General features: G+C 43.0%; 1 protein-coding gene across 1 annotated transcript in view; it reads left to right on the forward strand.

Annotated features, from left to right (window-relative positions):
* The window catches only part of rims2b (regulating synaptic membrane exocytosis 2b), an 85,894-nt gene extending 68,449 nt beyond the window's left edge, over window positions 1-17,445 (forward strand). Inside the window, exons 23-27 of the mRNA XM_053612579.1 lie at window positions 9,333-9,474; window positions 9,907-10,019; window positions 10,633-10,734; window positions 11,070-11,209; window positions 15,535-17,445. Coding sequence (XP_053468554.1) covers window positions 9,333-9,474; window positions 9,907-10,019; window positions 10,633-10,734; window positions 11,070-11,209; window positions 15,535-15,741 — 704 coding nt within the window. The 3' untranslated portion in view covers window positions 15,742-17,445. The remainder of the gene's footprint in view (window positions 1-9,332; window positions 9,475-9,906; window positions 10,020-10,632; window positions 10,735-11,069; window positions 11,210-15,534) is intronic.
* Window positions 17,446-18,696: the final 1,251 nt, after the last annotated feature.

An 18,696-nucleotide genomic window follows, 5' to 3' on the forward strand; every position in this document is an offset into this window, starting at 1 on the left:
AATCAGAGAAAATAATTAGTGTGAGTGTTTTTGCTCCAGAGAATAGTTTTGTTCTGCTGAGACGTGGTGAACTCCTTCTCTGGTATCAGCGCTGGTGCTCCTGACGTTCCTAGTTTCTTTGCCACGTCCTAGAACTCCCCATTTTCTTCCTGGATGATCTCGATAGAAGTTTCGGCATCAGATCTTGAGATGATCTTGAGATGACATTGAGATGATCTTGAGATGATCTTGAGATGATATTGAGATGATCTTGAGATGACATTGAGATGATCTTGAGATGATCTTGAGATGACATTGAGATGATCTTGAGATGATCTTGAGATGATCTTGAGATGATCTTGAGATGATCTTGATGATCTTGTTTTCAGTTTTGAGACTGTAGTTTTGAGCAAAGAAACACGATAAATGATCTCACAGTGTGCTTTTTTAAGAGTATTGTTGATCCAGAACCTCGGCTGTGCTCATTTTATTCTCATTATTAGTAATACGTTTGCTGTAGACCAGGAGATGAAACCTGAGAGTGCTTTGAGTGCAGCTCTGGCAGAAGCGGTGCTGCTCAGCCGCAGTCTGTCTCGTCTACTCCACTCCGTGTTTCCGTGGGCTTTTAACCTTTAATATTAGTAGGAGAACAAACAGCTCCAGAGAGAACACGACTCTAGTCTCTATCCATCCAGCGAACTCTATTTAGAATGTAAAAAGTCACAAATGTCCGTGTGTTTCAGCGATATTCATCATTTCTAATGTTTTTCCCCTACAGGTTCTCTAAAGGATCCATCCAGGGTATGTACATTTCTCACCAACCACCAAAAATGATTTCATATGACGTGTGCACGTCACCGTGTCTTCGAACAATGTTTACAAACAGGAAGTACTTTCAAAAGTATACACATACCGTATGACGACATTGTGACGGTGGTACGGTTTCTATAGTAACAGCTCATACACAAGGACCTACAGTATGTGGTGGAGGCACCAAGTACAGGGAACATACACAAAAACACATAACGGTTGATACGACAGCGGTTTCTGTGAGGCGAACAGCGTTTATTTAACACGTTTACAGAGGAGAACGGGGTTTATTTAACACGTTTACAGAGGCGAACGGCGTTTATTTAACACGTTTACAGAGGAGAACGGCGTTTATTTAACACGTTTACAGAGGAGAACGGCGTTTATTTAACACGTTTACAGAGGAGAACGGGGTTTATTTAACACGTTTACAGAGGAGAACGGCGTTTATTTAACACGTTTACAGAGGAGAACGGCGTTTATTTAACACGTTTACAGAGGAGAACGGCGTTTATTTAACACGTTTACAGAGGAGAACGGCGTTTATTTAACACGTTTACAGAGGCGAACGGCGTTTATTTAACACGTTTACAGAGGAGAACGGGGTTTATTTAACACGTTTACAGAGGCGAACGGCGTTTATTTAACACGTTTACAGAGGAGAACGGCGTTTATTTAACACGTTTACAGAGGAGAACGGCGTTTATTTAACACGTTTACAGAGGAGAACGGCGTTTATTTAACACGTTTACAGAGGAGAACGGCGTTTATTTAACACGTTTACAGAGGAGAACGGCGTTTATTTAACACGTTTACAGAGGAGAACGGCGTTTATTTAACACGTTTACAGAGGCGAACGGCGTTTATTTAACACGTTTACAGAGGAGAACGGGTTTATTTAACACGTTTACAGAGGAGAACGGCGTTTATTTAACACGTTTACAGAGGAGAACGGGTTTATTTAACACGTTTACAGAGGAGAACGGGTTTATTTAACACGTTTACAGAGGAGAACGGCGTTTATTTAACACGTTTACAGAGGAGAACGGGGTTTATTCAACACGTTTACAGAGGAGAACGGCGTTTATTTAACACGTTTACAGAGGAGAACGGCGTTTATTTAACACGTTTACAGAGGAGAACGGCGTTTATTTAACACGTTTACAGAGGGGAACGGCGTTTATTTAACACGTTTACAGAGGAGAACGGCGTTTATTTAACACGTTTACAGAGGCGAACGGCGTTTATTTAACACGTTTACAGAGGAGAACGGCGTTTATTTAACACGTTTACAGAGGAGAACGGCGTTTATTTAACACGTTTACAGAGGAGAACGGCGTTTATTTAACACGTTTACAGAGGAGAACGGCGTTTATTTAACACGTTTACAGAGGGGAACGGCGTTTATTTAACACGTTTACAGAGGGGAACGGCGTTTATTTAACACGTTTACAGAGGAGAACGGCGTTTATTTAACACGTTTACAGAGGGGAACGGCGTTTATTTAACACGTTTACAGAGGGGAACGGCGTTTATTTAACACGTTTACAGAGGGGAACGGCGTTTATTTAACACGTTTACAGAGGGGAACGGCGTTTATTTAACACGTTTACAGAGGAGAACGGCGTTTATTTAACACGTTTACAGAGGAGAACGGCGTTTATTTAACACGTTTACAGAGGAGAACGGCGTTTATTTAACACGTTTACAGAGGAGAACGGCGTTTATTTAACACGTTTACAGAGGAGAACGGCGTTTATTTAACACGTTTACAGAGGAGAACGGCGTTTATTCAACACGTTTACAGAGGAGAACGGCGTTTATTTAACACGTTTACAGAGGAGAACGTGGCTTTAGGTTTTCTGACGTCTTCAGGACAGAGGGGTTTTAAATGAAATTCACGTGAGAGAAAAGGAGATTAACTTTTCAGCTTTGCTGACGTTCTGCAGCGTTAAATGTAACTATAACCGGATAAAAAGTACGATGTGATGTTCTTTCGTGAATAAAAATGTCCCAGCGCTTCTGGACATGCGGTTATGGGAGAATAATCCGCAGTGGGATGGTGTGATGAGAAGGAGGGACCGCGTCCAGCTCAGAGTTGATTATTTTCCTCTGACAGCGTGCCACAGAGTGTGTTATTTTTCACGTATTGTGTTCGAGTGATTGTGTCGTTATGTTGTCCTCCACAGCGGGGAATGGACAGCCTGTCTATGAAGTCCTCGGACAGCGATGTTAGTGACGTGTCCGCCATGTCCAGCGCGTCTCGGCTTAGCAGCGCAAGCTACATGTCCGTCCAGTCTGAGAGAGCACGGGCTGCTCGCAAAATCAGGTGGGGTGTGGACTTTGACCTTCGACCTCCAGTCTTTTATCTGTTTATCTGTTATTAATAATCCGACTTTTTCTCATCACGGTTTATTCTGCATGCTCACAGCTTTCTCTCCTCTCTTCCGTCCTGCATGCTGCACGATTGCGTCTGCGTGCGTGCGTGTTTCACGTGTATATTACTGTATATGTGTGTTTGTGTGTGTCTCTGTGTTTATGTATATGTTCCCGTTCACGTGCATCTGTCTTTGTATGTGCGTGTCTTTGTGTGTCTATCCTACTGTGTGTGTATTTGTGTGTGTGTGTGTGTGTAGCCGTGGTGAGGCTGTCCAGCAGAGTCAGTCTCAGGGGGAGGAGTGTGTGATGGAGGAAAAGGGGACTGTAGAGGGAGGAGAGAAGGAAGGGGAAGGAGAGCAGATAAATGGAGTGGAGGAGGAGGAGGAGGAGCAGGAGGAGGAGGAGCCTGACAGGTCAGAATCGTGTGAACGTAGTCATTCATCCCCAAATACGACCGAGTTGCTAAAGTTTTTAGGGACTTGCACAATCTTGGAGTAAAGCTGACATTCGGATTCGGCGTCAAAAAACGTCGTCAGTATTCAGGCAGGGAGAGTTCCTGGTGTTCAGAGTCGAGTTACGCAGCTCCTGAAGTGGATTCCCGGAGCTTCACGTTAAGATGATTAAAGTCACTGCCCTGTGTACGTAATGTAACGTAAAGCATAGGCCCGTAGATATGAGCACACAAACGGGGCAGTCCCTTCAGGATTCCGCCATGCTGCACTCGCAGAAATGAACGCGAAATCGAGCGAACTCCGCAACATTCGCAGGAGCTTTCGCAGTTTTTAAAAATTACCGCAGATGACCCGCAGATTCGGGCCGAGACATTTTCAGCCGAAGCGCTCTCCGATTCACGTGCGTTGAACACGTGTACGGCGAAAAGGTCTCGTTTACCAACAAACGTCACTGCGGAAACTATTTCGTGCGGTTGCGATTTCACTGATTCAAGTAGTTTTACGCATAAAAAGCGCAAAAAGCTCCAGTCGCACTGCAAATTTAGAAAAAAGACGCAGCAAAATCGAGCGTTTTTGTCCGCAACACTCACCAAAAAAACACGCAGGTGCTCCCCGTGTATCACGCTGAGGTTGAGTTTTTAAAGCTCTTAGTATTTAAAATGCATCAAAGAATGAAATATCCTTTGTTTGGTTTGTTTTAGACTTTGTTTTAAAGTGTGAGTCTGTTGTACCCCGTGACCTGTAGTTTCCTACACACTCATAACTACCACTTACATAACAAGCGAAAAGAGACAGAACCACTTGAATACAGGGAACATGCGCCGTGTAATTATAAATGAATTGTACCGTAATGCAGTAGTGCAATCAGTGTCACTGGGCTGGAGAGTTCACTGTGACGTCTCTGATTATATACGTTCTAGTTAGAATTTCATATTTTCGGACTTTTCTTGCACTAGTTCTCTCCGGAAGAACCCGATCTTTAGCTCTCAGTTAGCGCTCCTTCTCTTCCTCGTCTTCTTCTGCTCTTTATTTTGTTGTTTTACTGCGGAATTATTGAGTAAAGGAAACTTTTTAGGAACAATTACTTTTCCCGTCCCTCATGTTTGGCCTGTATATACTGTATATACGTATGTATATTTTTAAATATTTAATAGCTGTACAGATATACTATTTATTTTAAATTGGCCACACATTGGGTCTGTATTGTATAATACCCATTAGTGTGCTTGTGTAGTAGTAGTAGTAAATTTTTTATAGAAGATTGATACATTTTTGTAGCTTGGCTTGAGTCTGCTGCTGAGAACGGTTTTTATTTCATCGTTTCAATCTATTATTTTCTCACTTTTTTTTATTTTTATTAAAGATCATTAAAAAAGCATCCGCTGAGGTAAATGTTTGATATCTGATGGAATTAAAAACCATTATGAGCAGTTTTTTTCCTCTTTAGATCTTCCTCTGTAGTGCTGATCTTCACCCCTGGCCCTGTCCTGATCCTATAGCTGAACCCTGTCCTTTCCCCTCTCTCTCTCTCTCTCTCTCTCTCTCTCTCTCTCTCTCTCTCTCTCTCCTGTCCTCCTGCTGTTCTTCATCCTCTTATTCTTCCTCCATTATCCGTACTCCTGCATTGCTGACAGTGGGTTTACGTCCAAAATGAAACACAGGGCTCCGACAGCGACTCCCGGCGCCAACATCACCAAGAGCTCCAGCGTCGGAGGAGAAATGTGCTCGCTCGGCAGGAACGATGACGATGAGGATGACAAGAAGAGGCGCTCTAGCTTCGGGGCCAAGATGGCTGCCATGGTGGGTCTGAAGAAGAAGAGCCAGAGCACATCACAGCTGGATCCAGAGGGTAAGGCCAGACTTTCTATTCTTCCTTCTTCCTCTGATTATTATCATGACATTGATTTTATTTATTAATAATAACACTACTTAACACTCCAGCACCATTATTATCTCTACTACTAATAATAAAACGATTACAACTACTCTCATGACTATAAACTACTGTTAATAACTGTTACCGACTCATTTTAATAATAAAACTACACAGTAATTACTAAACCTTTTTTTTTTTGCTACAAATTAAACTACTTCATTTCTACTGCTATTAAAACTGTTAACAGTATGACGTCTAAACCTTTCATTACGTCGATTACTATTCCTGCTATTAAACAGTGTTTCATCATCATTACATGCCTTACAGTTAGTGCTACGACTGACGCTGTTAGTATGACTAATATTAATATTAATACTAAAACTAGTACTTCAACCAATCCTTAATTATAATGTTGCTAATATTCTGAATCTTACTAAAACTGCGTACTGCGTAAACGTAAATCTGCTAATGCACAACACTGGTCTGCCATGGCCTTAATTCCCTTCCCTCGTGTGATTTGCTCTCTGGTGGTTTCAGGAAAAAAAAAAAAAGATCTGGCTCTGCTCCTGCACCACACTGCTCTCAGATAAACCACGGATAAACGGAGGAATAGAAAGACTTTACTGAGAAATCGTTACGAAACGTCAAGCTCGAAGCTGTCCGTTCAGTTAAACCGAGACGCCCCACTGATGCCTGCTGAGGGGAAATAGGGTTATTTAAAAAGCTCTAACGGGACGGTGTGAAGCTAATCCTTGAAACTCACGTATTGATGCCATTGAGCGTGTTTCACTAATAATTACAGCAATTTATTACGCCAGTGCTGGGTTAGTGCTGGGGGTTTTTGGACTGGTGAGGAAGCTCATTTTGGGTCACCGGACGTGTGTGTGTGTGTGTGTGTGTGTGTGTGTGTTCTGTTGGTTTATGATTAAATAAAGTCACAGCTTTTACAGTGTGTCAAGTGGTGTGAAGACAGAATAATAAATATGGGTGTGCAGCTGGCAACAGGATGATGTGTTTTGAAAAACAGCTAGGTATAGCTAGTTAGCTGCTCAGTGGTGGCTTGATGGTTAAGGTGAAGGTGAAGGTCAGGGGTTCAAGCCCCAGCGCTGCCAAGCTGCCACTGTTGGGCCCTTAACCCTCTCTGCTCCAGGGGGCGCTGCATCATGGCTGACCCTGAACTCTGACCCCAACTTCCTAACATGCGTTTCCAAAGTAATAAAAAATGCCTCAAATCTGAAGACGTGTCCTTCTCCAAACCTTCTCACTGACACCATGACTGTCATTTCACGTTACTCCAGCAACAAGCCATTTCACTAAACGCCAGATCCTCACGTTATTACACATTTAGCGTGAGCGTCGTCATAAATAGAGAACGGCTATGAGATGAACAAACTGGTTTACTGTTGAGATTGGCACCAAGCGTGCGTGCGCGTGTGTGTGTGTGTATAAGATATTTAATATGTAAAATTATTTAAATGTATGCAAAAGACACAACCTACTCATCCCATCCCACCAAAAACATTCGACATGCGGCATCAGTTTCCCGATTCTGCCAGAACCCCGAGCTGATCCTCAGACCTGATAACCCCACTGTCTCTCCTTTCACTCTGCCTCATCACTACCTTCGAAGAGCAAGAGATGAAAAATAACAATAAAAAATGCCATTCACGTTATCTTTTTGTCTGAAGCTAAGACGGTAATTAACACGCGTTCTTATTAACATTACTCTTACTGCGTTATTATAAACATTACATTATTATGATTTTTTCAGATAGCACACTATCATACAGAGACCACGCTGAAAAAGAACACCGTTCATACAGAGGATACGGACGAGGTTTTGTCCAGCTCTTCCTGGCTACCCAACCTCCAAAGTACCTCAGGTCTTTCCTAAACAAAGGCTGTCTCTTTGGGTTTATTGGAGTCTCTGTGGTAGCGTCTCCTTGTGTTCATCCTTATAAACACCCCGTATTCACACAGCACCACACACAGACACGCTTTAAATAGCTCCACGCCGAGTTTAACAGATAAACACAGTTCTGCCCGAGTGGAGATCTCAGCCGTAAAGCCGGTAAAACTGTGAGATGGTTTAGGAGCGAGTGTGTAGCGCTCACCACAGCACGTGCACGTCATCGCGGAGGTTCTTCTCGAGCTGTATTAACGTTGAGAAATGATGGAGTGTATTGTTTTTATCCAGCGTGTTGTGTTTATTTATTGCTCTTTAGTAACGGCCCGGTCAGGGTTGTGGTGCTTTCAGTTCGGCTCCTCGTGTGTTTATATTTCGGGAAATAGAACCAACTATATTCGTTAGAAAATATCGCTGCGTGAGGTGAGGTAGCTGAGGTTGAGGAACTGTCAGTACTGCAGTAGCAGCAGTGATTTCAGCGTTTCTGGACACGTAGTGGTGATTCATCTCTTTCACCGTTAAAGGTCTGAATAAACAGAGACGAGAAACACGGGTACGATGTAAACGCCTCGGGAGAGCCTCACTGACCGACTTTGATTCACCACTCCCAGTTTATGTTCCTCTTCTTACACCGGCATTTTGTGGATTTGGTTTATGAGATGTTGAATAAACACGTTTGTATGTGTGTGTGTCTGTGTGTGTGTGTACACGTTAGCTCTTCTGAAGAAAAGCCAGAGCACTTAGGGCAGAGCCAGCACCATGGTCCATTTTTCATTTACATTTTTTTCTTACTCAGCTTTTGATTGGGTGAAACATTCTGTCTCCTCCCACCTTTCCCTTTCGGTAGAATACAAAAGAACCGATCCACAACACACACACACACACACACACACACACACTATTCGTACTCTCAGCCGTCCTCAGTCGAGAGACAGGACTAGAGAAGGACGTGTGTGTTTGTGGTTTGTCAGAGAGTGTAAGGGTGTAAGCGGGGTGGCGGGGATGGGCAGGCTGGGGCAGGATGCCGTGCAGCATTCACAGAGAAAGCTTAGTCTCTCGGCTTCTTTCGAGGCTCTCGCTGTTTATTTCACCTGCATCAACTCGTTTCATGGGAACGGCACAGGTAGGAAGGAGTCTAAAACCTCACCCTATATGGGAAATACTACTACTACTACTACTGCTGCTGCTAATAATAATAATAATAATAATAATAATAATAATAAACTTTACAGAGCACTTTTGGTAGCTCAAAGTGCTGTCCAATTATAAAACTGAAAGCAAAAAAGATTAAGATAATAGGGAAAGTAGGAAACTAAGCATACGGAGCGAACAATTGCATAAATATTGAATCAAATTAAACCTTCACTGAAAAACAAACCTAATACAAGTCATTATAAAGTAAAACACCGAAAGTTATTTGCATTACATTAGTCTTAACATTGTGAAATTTATTTTAAAATGCTCTATTCGCTTCAGCATCTCAGTGATGAGTGTGTGTCGAGGTGCGAGTGTATATCAGAGATGAAAGTTACATATACTGAGGGGGAAAAAAAGAAGAAGAAATGAACTCAGCAGTGAATTATATGTGTTTATTTACTGTTCTTCTCCTCGGGTGCGTCTCTAATCAGCACTATCACCTCTCAGTAATACAGATCAGTGTAACTACTAAACTCCACGTATCAGCACAGCACGAGGGTTTATGTTTCTAAAATAGTGGACTTGTTAAGGGGAAGAACTCAGAACCAACAATGTAGAAACATTACTTCCATGATATAACAGATTTCAGGCAGTGCAGTATACCTGGGTAATATATCATTATATCGTTCATCAGACTTTCACACTGTACCATAACACTGCCACACCCTCTGTATGGATAATGGACAGTGTGTTTCTGCTCTCCTTCCTCTCTCTTCATGTCTCTCGCTCACAGAGGAGGGGAAGAAGAAGAAACCGGTGCGTTTGGCCATTCAGAGGAGTGTAGAGACGGGCTTGGCCATTGAGATGAAGAGCAGAATGACACGACAGCTGAGCAGAGAGACGGCTGAGGAAGGCGAGAAACCCAAACCGGGAAAGTACGAAGAAAAAAATCATACATTTTCCTTCACTGCTATTTGGGGGGAAAGTGTACGTTCTGGATAAAAGGAAGAAAACATGTAGCGGTATCACATCATATCAGATGATAGATCCAATCTAATTTCAACATTTAGCACATAATCGATTATTATTAGTAATCATTAACCAGGTCGTTCATTTATCTTTAACTCATATCATATCAACACCAGACTGTTGATCGGCTCAGAATGTGAATTAATTATAAACTTTATTCATTAAAGCGTTTACACACACTTCTGCTCCTTGCAGTATTAAACTAACAATATTAAACTAACAGTATTAAACTATAACAGTATTAAACTATCAGTATTAAACTATAACAGTATTAAACTAACAATATTAAACTATCAGTATTAAAGTAACAGTATTTTCTCCCTCTGATTTGTCCATAGTCTTATTTTCCCCGGTGTAAAAATCTCAACAGACAGTCAGTTCACCGAGTTCTTGGACGGTCTAGGCCCTGCCCAACTTGCTGGGAGACAGACACTTGCCACGCCCCCAATGGGTGAGTGATGATGCTACTTGCTTGTGTGTTTATTGGAAGTTTATACAGTCATTTAAGCTGCAATATCATTTTTAAAAGGTTTAAATGTGATTAGATTAAGGAAAGAGGTGGATAATCTGGTCAATAATCTATTAAATGAAAAAAAAATCTTTATGGAAAATCGACCACTTTCACAATCTGTTTTTTTTTGCATACATTTTGTTTTAGTTCTCTTATAGAAAGTATATATAATAATAAGTATAATTAGTATAACATAAGTATACGACAAGTTATACATGCAAATTAAATATGGTTGCAAAATTCTGAATTTACAAAATATTTTTGTTCTGCTTATACTGCGTTCACATGAAATTATTTGTCAGGTTTATCCAAATATGAGAACTCTTGGTAATTTTGGGTTAAAAAAAAAAAAAAAGTTATATATGGTTATAATTCTCATAGTTCCATTTGTGTTATAAAAATAAAGAGTGAGTGTGTAAACTTTTGAGCGGGAGTTTATACACTACTATAGAATTATAATTATATATAATGGAGCTTGTTTCTAAAAGGTAAGTTGTGAAAAAGTTTGTGTATTTTGATAATCATCTCGGACATTTTTATCTCACCCGTTCAGGCGATATCCAGATCGGCATGGTGCACAGGAAAGAGCGTCTTGACGTGGAGGTGATTCGTGCTAGAGGTCTGGTGGGAAAACCGGGCAACAAACAGACGCCAGGTGACAATGCGGTGTTCCTCCTTCCACTTCACAAAGACATATTGGATGATTTGCTGTCCTCCATTTACTTCTTTAGTTTTTCACCAGGACTATGAGCTTACAAGTAACGAAAATCTATTTAAATCACAATGTATTCCCTAAAGGTCAGACCACGCCCAGTTCCTCAGTGATGTCACGCAGCTGTGTTGACGAGGTTGATCTATAAACATGAACTTTACTGTGTGGTTGAAATTTTAAAAGGACATCACACAGTAGATTAACATCAGGTTACAGCTAAGAAGCCAGAAGAGATGTTACTGCTCTTCTAATAGATTTCTACTTATTACTTTTTGTAGCACCCTACGTTAAAGTCTATTTACTGGACAACGGGAAGTGTATAAACAAGAAGAAAACGAGGCTGGCAAGGAAAACACTGGACCCTCTATATCAGCAGCAGCTGCAGTTCGAGGAGAGTCCTGAGGGAAAAGTGTTACAGGTAAACCTCACACACGACACGCGTCATGAAAAGAAAAGCTGAATGGTTGTGTTGTACCATCTCCTGTTTTAGTTTGAAAGAGTGATGAGATGACATTATTGAAAAAAAGCAACAATTAAATACCGCCAAAGTCACAGAGACACCCAAACACACCCTCACGTCTATTCACATGGCAAAAACACACTCCTTTACCTCAGACAAGAAGAAACACATCTCAGTGATAAGTCGGATCCTCTAAACGTCCAGGTTACGCATGTAACCCTGTTCCCTGAGAAGGGAACGAGACGCTGCGTTTAGCATAACACTATGGGAAGCACCTCTCGCGCGTGACCGGTATCTGAAGCTTGTGTAAAATTATGCCTCTTTATAGGCCTGCCATGATCAGATGATGTGGCAATTAAGCACGTCGCGTGATATAAATATGGCACCTGTGAACCGTGCCATCAGCCTCTATTATCTGAAGCGAAGACGCAATTCACAGGCCTGCCCTGGTATGACAAAGCTACGCAACGTCTCGTTCCCTTCTCAGGGAACAGGGTTACATACGTAACCCAGACGTTCCCTTTCAAAGGGAACTTCGACGTTGCATTTAGCATAACACTATGGGAACAAGAATACCCACTCTGTCATACCGAGGGTACGGCCTGTTCAAAAAGACCCAAGCCCGAGGGTCACTGCAAGACACTCGAGTCGGGGTGGAATGAAAATCCAGGCTGTAATAATGAATGAATGTGTGTGGCGTAGACCACCCTGCAGCAGCACACACATCCTGTAAATATACCCCTTTGGACAAAGCCTTCGCGGAGGCGACCGCCCTAGTGGAATCCACTATCCAATTAGAGATGTGCTGCTTTGACACAGCATCACCTCTGCTGTCGCCGCCAAAGCAGACCAGCGGCTGCTCCAACTTACGGCACTGGCCGGAGCGGTGGACGTAAGTACAGAGAGTCCTTACTGGACACAGCAGGTGCATTCTCTCTTGTTCCGGTGTGGGGAATGGAGGAGGGCAGAAAGCCTGCAACACCACAGGGTGGGCAGCTGATGTAGGCACCTTAGGAATATAATCCGGCATAGGATTCAGGAAGGCCTTGGCTTATCCAGGGGCAAAGTCAAGGCAGGAAGGGGCAACAGAGAGAGCTTGTAGATCGACTACTCGCTTGAGTGATGTCAGGGCCAGCAGAAGAGCTACCTTTAGAGTCAGAAGCTTCTAAGAGGCTGACCCTAAGGGCCCATATGTTGTCCCTGACAGACCTTCCAGGACCACAGAAAGATCCCAGGAAGGTATGCATGGCCTGCAGATGGGCCTCAGCCGCCTGACACCACGCATGAACCTCAAAGTTAGAGGATGTTGCCCCACAGAGGCTTCATCAACAGAAATGGCGGCCACGCAAACCCTGATTGTAGAAGGAACCCACCCCACTGAGAAACGTTCTTGTAAGAACTCCAGGACTGTAGCTATTGCACAGTTCACTGGGTCTAGCTGATGTTCCTCACGCCACAAGACAAAAAGCTGCCACTTGAGTGCATACAATTTCCTTGTGGATGGTACTCTAGCATTTAACATGGTCTCTACAATCTCAGTTGTGAGACCAGAATCTATGAGCTGGTGCCCCTCAGGGGCCAGACCCACAGTTTCCATAGTTCTGGCTGAGGGTGATAAATCAGCCCTCCTGCTTGAGACAGTAGGTCCACTCTAAGGGCTCAAATGGGGCACCTGACAGACCTTCCAGGACCACAGAAGGTCCCAGGAAGGTATGCGCGGCCTGCAGATGGGCCTCAGCCGCTTGACACAATGCATAAACCTTGAAGTTAGAGGATGTTTCCCACAGAGGCTCCATCAACGGGGGCATGGCTGGCCGAAATGGCGGCCACATAAACCATGATTGTAGAAGGAGCCCACCCCGCTGAGAAATGTTTATGTAAGAACTCCAGGGCTGTAGCTATTGCGCAGTTCACTGGGTCTACAGTGGATCCCTGTGGATGGGAATCTCCCAAGGAGTGCGATCTCGCAGGGATATTATCTCTCAGAACCATATTCGAGCTGGCCAATAAGGTGCTACTAGCAGCAGACATAGACTGTCTTGGCAAACTCTTGCTAGTACTAGTGGGAGCAGAGCAATGGGGGGAACAGCGTACAGATGTGACCTCGGCCACATGTGCACCATGGCGTCCAGCCCTAATTGTGCGGGAGGAGTGAGGGCGAACCTCAGCGGGCCGTGTGTTGTCTCCTCGGAGGCCAACACATGCAATCCCGCTTGGCCAAACTTTGCCATATGGACTCCACCACATGTGGATGGAGCCACCCTGCTCCAGATGAGGGCCGCACCAGAGACCATGAGCTGGACAGCTGTCTGAGACCGTGCTCCAGCCTGTGATGGAGGTGTCTGTCATTACCTTCTTGTGCTAAGGAGACACCCCTAGAGTGTGACCCAAGGCTAGAAACTGGGGACACTCAAATTCTCAGAGCACGTAGGCATCGCTGCGTGACACTGATATTCTCCGAGGTTTCGTCCTCATCATAGTAGAATCCTTATAACCCCTAGAAAAGTTGTCCACTGCACTGGGGAAAGCATACTTTTCTGAGATTCAACCTGAGCCCCAAGCCCTTCATGTGGGCGAGAACAACATCTCGATGTTGAACCGCCAGTTCCCTGGATTGTGCTAGAATTAACCCGTCGTCCAGGTAGTTTAGTACACAGATGCCCTGGAGTCACAATGGAGCCAGAGTGACATCCATGCACTTTGTGAAGTTGCGAGGGTATAAAGCTAGCGATATTTCTATGTGGAAATATGGACCTTTTTGATCTATCGTCACGAACCAGTCCTCAAACTGAATCTGTGGAATGATAAGTTTGGGCGTCAGCATCTTGAACCTGTATGTCCGAAGAGTTCAGATGACGCAGATCTAAAATTGGCCACATACTCCTATTTTTTTTGTGGACCAGGAAATAACGGCTGTAAAAACCTCCCTCCCTCAGGGAACGAGGTACATGTTCTATGGCCCCTTTGTCCAAGAGGGATCTAATTTCCTGCGCTAACATCGGGCTCTGGTCTGTGCTGACTACTGTGGTGAGCACACCTCTGAACCAGGGGGGTCGAGCTATAAACTGGACCTGGTAACCCTTTTCTATGGGAGACAGAACCCATGGAGACACATTTGGCAGTAGTTTGGCGGGGGTTGGTAGGCTGCCATACTCGCCTTCTGGGTCTCCCTCGCACTAGTGCTGGCTCGGGCTCCACTCGTGGATGCCCGGGTGAGCTCGAGACAACAGGGAAGGAACTGGCTGAATGCCGCCATATGTCGAGCTCAGTCAGCAGGTCTGCTTGGTAGGCTTGCAACACTGTCATTGTCTGCAGTGACCCACAAGCAAGACTACTACTGCATAGGCCTTGCCCACCAATGCCACGGTGGCCTTACACGGTGGTTTGGATGGCAAAGCCAACCCCCCTAATTACCTGCCGTCGATGGAGAGAGGTAGCTCGCAAGTGCCTCCTACATCTTCAGCATAGCTAAATAGCCATGCCGTTCATTCCCCACAATGGCCGAATAATCCAACATCATGGGGTTATACATACGGCTTATGCATGGTTTTCCCCTAGAAGCCTGATATTTTGTCATGCACTTCTGGAAGAAAGGGGAGTTTCTGCAGTGTGAGGGATTTACTTTCACTGGGGAGAAAAAGGCTCATCCAGCCTTAGTAATCACTTCAAGCAGCTCTTTATATGCTGCTCTCAGTTTTTAGCACATCCTTCTGGCTCCTCGGAGTCAGAGAGGAATTATTACTATTATTTTTGTGTGTGTGGGTTTTATTTTCCCCCTTTGGCTGTCTATTGTGGAAGGAGAAGTTGTGATGCGAGCTCCAAAATTCAGCAGAGAGCCGAACCCGGAAGACAGAGCAAGAGATAGAGCAGCGCTCGTCTCCGGCTCCTCTTCCGGATCCATAAGAGATCCCCCGAACCTGAGATGGCTAGCTGCCTCGGCAGCGGCCAGCCCAAATCCGCAAGGCTCTGAAACCCAACTCGCTTCGGCTTCCGAGAAGAGCACAAATCGCGAGCCGAGCTGCTTAATGTAGGTGTTACCATGCGCAGCTTCTCGAGGCTGCCATCGCATGCTAACTAACAATATTGATAAAAAACTTGATCTAGGATGCTCCTGTAATCCTATAGCTATTGTCTTAAATAAGATCTTCAGTGTCTGCAGTATTTTTTGATGTATTAACCAAAGCATTTTAATCAGATTATTTCTTAGCCGCCTGTGTCAAATTTTGCCTGCAGGTCGTACTGAGTGTCTTTTGTTCACGTTAAATCCATACTGTGTTTTTCAGATCATTGTGTGGGGAGATTACGGCCGCATGGACCACAAGTCATTCATGGGCGCTGCTCAGATCCTGTTGGACGATTTAGAGCTCACCAACATGGTCATCGGCTGGTACAAACTGTTTCCCCCCACCTCGTTGGTGGATCCGACGTTAGCTCCTTTGAGCAGAAAAGCTCCTGAAGGAGCGACTGACAAATCAAATGTTCGCTCATAATGGCGCCAAGATGTCCTCTGCATGCTTCATGCTGCGTCCCGTGGGAAGGCTGAGCGCAAGAACACGCCGCTGTCTTCCTGCTGCCAAAAGAGAAATGAGGAAACGGGGAGACGCGGGAGCCGAGCATTTGGGTTCGAGCATCGTTAATGTCAGACAGACAGACAGACAGACGGCTCAGAGGTCCGAAGCTCGACTCAATGTGGGATAGAAGAAGACAAATAACACTTAAACAGAAGTCGAACTTAAACAGAATAGATCTTTTTGGGATGGAAAGACACCAACCTTTGGCTGATTTGTTTCCTTTTCAAATGGAGAACAGTGTGATTTTTCCAGAGCTTTGGATGTCTGTAGAGAAATGAGAAGAAGACACCAACAAAAAGCCATGCGGACCAACAAAGGGTAGGCTGAGAAAATGAGAAGAACAGATGGTTACAGTGGAGCTCAGAAATCCCAAACTCGACTCCGTCAACAAGGGTGTGGCTGGAAGACGTGACGAAGAACAAAATGAAGCTCTCTTAGGATAACGTATACAGAAAGAGGAACAAAGGTCCAGCTTTTGAGAGAAAGATGACAAACCTCGGCTGTTCTGTTTCATGTCAGTGTTGTTTTTTCCAGGACTTGGGTGGAAAAAATAAATAAATAAATAAATAAACAAAAATGCACAAAAAGGCATGTGGACCAACAGTACTGGGGTGAAGAGAAGATTAAAATGGACGAATCCAGGACAAGAACAATAAAGCCAATTTCAGCTGATTTAAAGAGAACGATGGTCACAATAACATTTATTTGGACGTTTTGTTTCATATGCAAAAGAACCTCAGTGTTCTCCATAAAGAGTTTGGGATATCTGCAAAAAAAAACAACAACAACACTACACAAAAAAGCCATGAGTGGGCTAACACGAGCAAGAGAAAGAGAGAAGAAGCTGAGAATGACGTCTCCAAAGCCCTACTGCACTTCCTCCATCAAGCCAGATAAATATCATTAATTATCAAAAGTTCCTGTTTTAATAAACATTCAAAAACAAATCTAGAGAAAAAAAGAGAACTCTTTTACGCTCTGGTATGATGCTATTTTCAGTGATGTACTGTATTAAAGTCATGAGAAGAATTTATCTTTTCTTTTTCTTTTCTTTTCTTTTTTTTTGTGCATGGATGCAAATGATACAAATAAAAATATAATTTTCTTCAAGGCTGCTGCTAATAAAAGAAAAAAGAAAAGAGACGGAAACGAGAGCCCGGTCGGCCATTTTGAACGGTTTCTATTCAGTTGAATGAAGAGAAATCTCCAGTGCATGCTTTACAGTAAGAGTGACTGTGTTGAAGATTAAGATGTGGTTGTTGTTGTACGTCTGTATTTGTTGCAGATCAGCAGCGGTGTGATCTGGGAAAAATAAAACCCATTTCCTAATAGAAAAAGACTTTTTTTAAATACCATATTTTCCAGACTACATTGTGCCGTGTTTTTCACCTTGTAGTTGCTACAGTACGCATATCATAATTCTTGCTTACGCTGATTCTTAGTGTGATTATTTTTCTAAACAAATAGAGAAACTGAAATCACACATTTTAATAATCGTGCGTAAACAATAACAATAACAACCGTCCTGGTGGATAGAAATCACCAACGTTTAGCCAGAAGGAAACCTCCGTGCTCAACATGTTAGTGTTTATCTCCATGCAGATTTTAGCAGGATATGACTCATAGTCTGGAAAATACGGTAAACAGATTAGACCCTTAAAATACTTTTATTTCAAATCTATGACTTGTGGTTATTATAATTATGTGCAAACTGCACTTTTCTCTTTCTTCCATCTGCTTTCAGGCTGCCATGTTGATTTGTTTCCACTGGGAGGCACTGTGTTTTATTCTTATTGTATTTTCACCTTTCATTTCTCCACTCATTTGTCCAAAATCAGACATGTCAACAACAACAACAAAGAAAAAAAGGTTAAGACTAATTCCCACTTTTGAGCATGTTTTACTAAAAGATTAATCAGTGTGAGAGTTCGTGGTTAGTGCATGTGGACATGAAGCTCAGCTCTCTGATCTTCAACTTTATCAAACGCCGTTTCAGCTCATTTTGTTTCCCCATTTTATTATTATTATTATTATTATTATTATTATTATTATTTTTGCATTTAATTTCTCCTTTAAAAACCAGGTGATTCCCAGTGAAATAAAGAAAAAACACACGTTTGCAAGGGAGACCTGGCCAAGTTGTTCAAATGGATATTAAAGTAATTTTATATTTAACAGAAGTTGAGTAGTAAGGTTGCAGGTATATTTTATTTTAATATTGTAATAAAGAAAAAGATTTTTTTTAAATGACCCCATTAGACGGTGCAGTATGTCACAGACTGGTTTATGAAAATGGGAAAATTGCCACACAATTTTGAATTGTTTTCTTGTTTTGAGAAAAAAAATTAATAATAATAAAAAAAACACTCTGTGTTATTTATTCTTTGCATGTTGTTATTATTTAGATTTTTTTTCTCCTACACTGATTGACACCTTGTTGTTAGGACCAGAAGATACGACCACATCACCCCGATCTTATCCACACTGCATTGGCTCCCAGTAAAATTCCACATTGATTATAAAATACTACTACTGACCTATAAAGCACTAAACGGTCTCGTGCCCCAGTACCTAAGTGAACTTTTGGTCTTTTATGATCCGCCTCGCCTACTTAGATCAAAAGGTGCAGGCTATTTGTTGGTACCTGGAATAGTGCAGGCTACAGCAGGGGGAAGAGCTTTCTCTTATAAAGCTCCACAGTTATGGATCAGTCTTCCAATTAGTGTTCGGGACTCAGACACAGTCTCAGGGTTTAAGTCAAGGTTGAAAACATATTTGTTTACTCAAGCTTACCATGAGTAGACTTTCTTTTACGCAAAGTACACAGTCTTATCCATCACAGGATAGTAAGCATACCTAATAATCTCTCCCTCT

The sequence above is a fragment of the Ictalurus furcatus genome, chromosome 24 (genome assembly GCF_023375685.1).
Source record: "Ictalurus furcatus strain D&B chromosome 24, Billie_1.0, whole genome shotgun sequence".
NCBI lineage: Eukaryota > Metazoa > Chordata > Actinopteri > Siluriformes > Ictaluridae > Ictalurus > Ictalurus furcatus.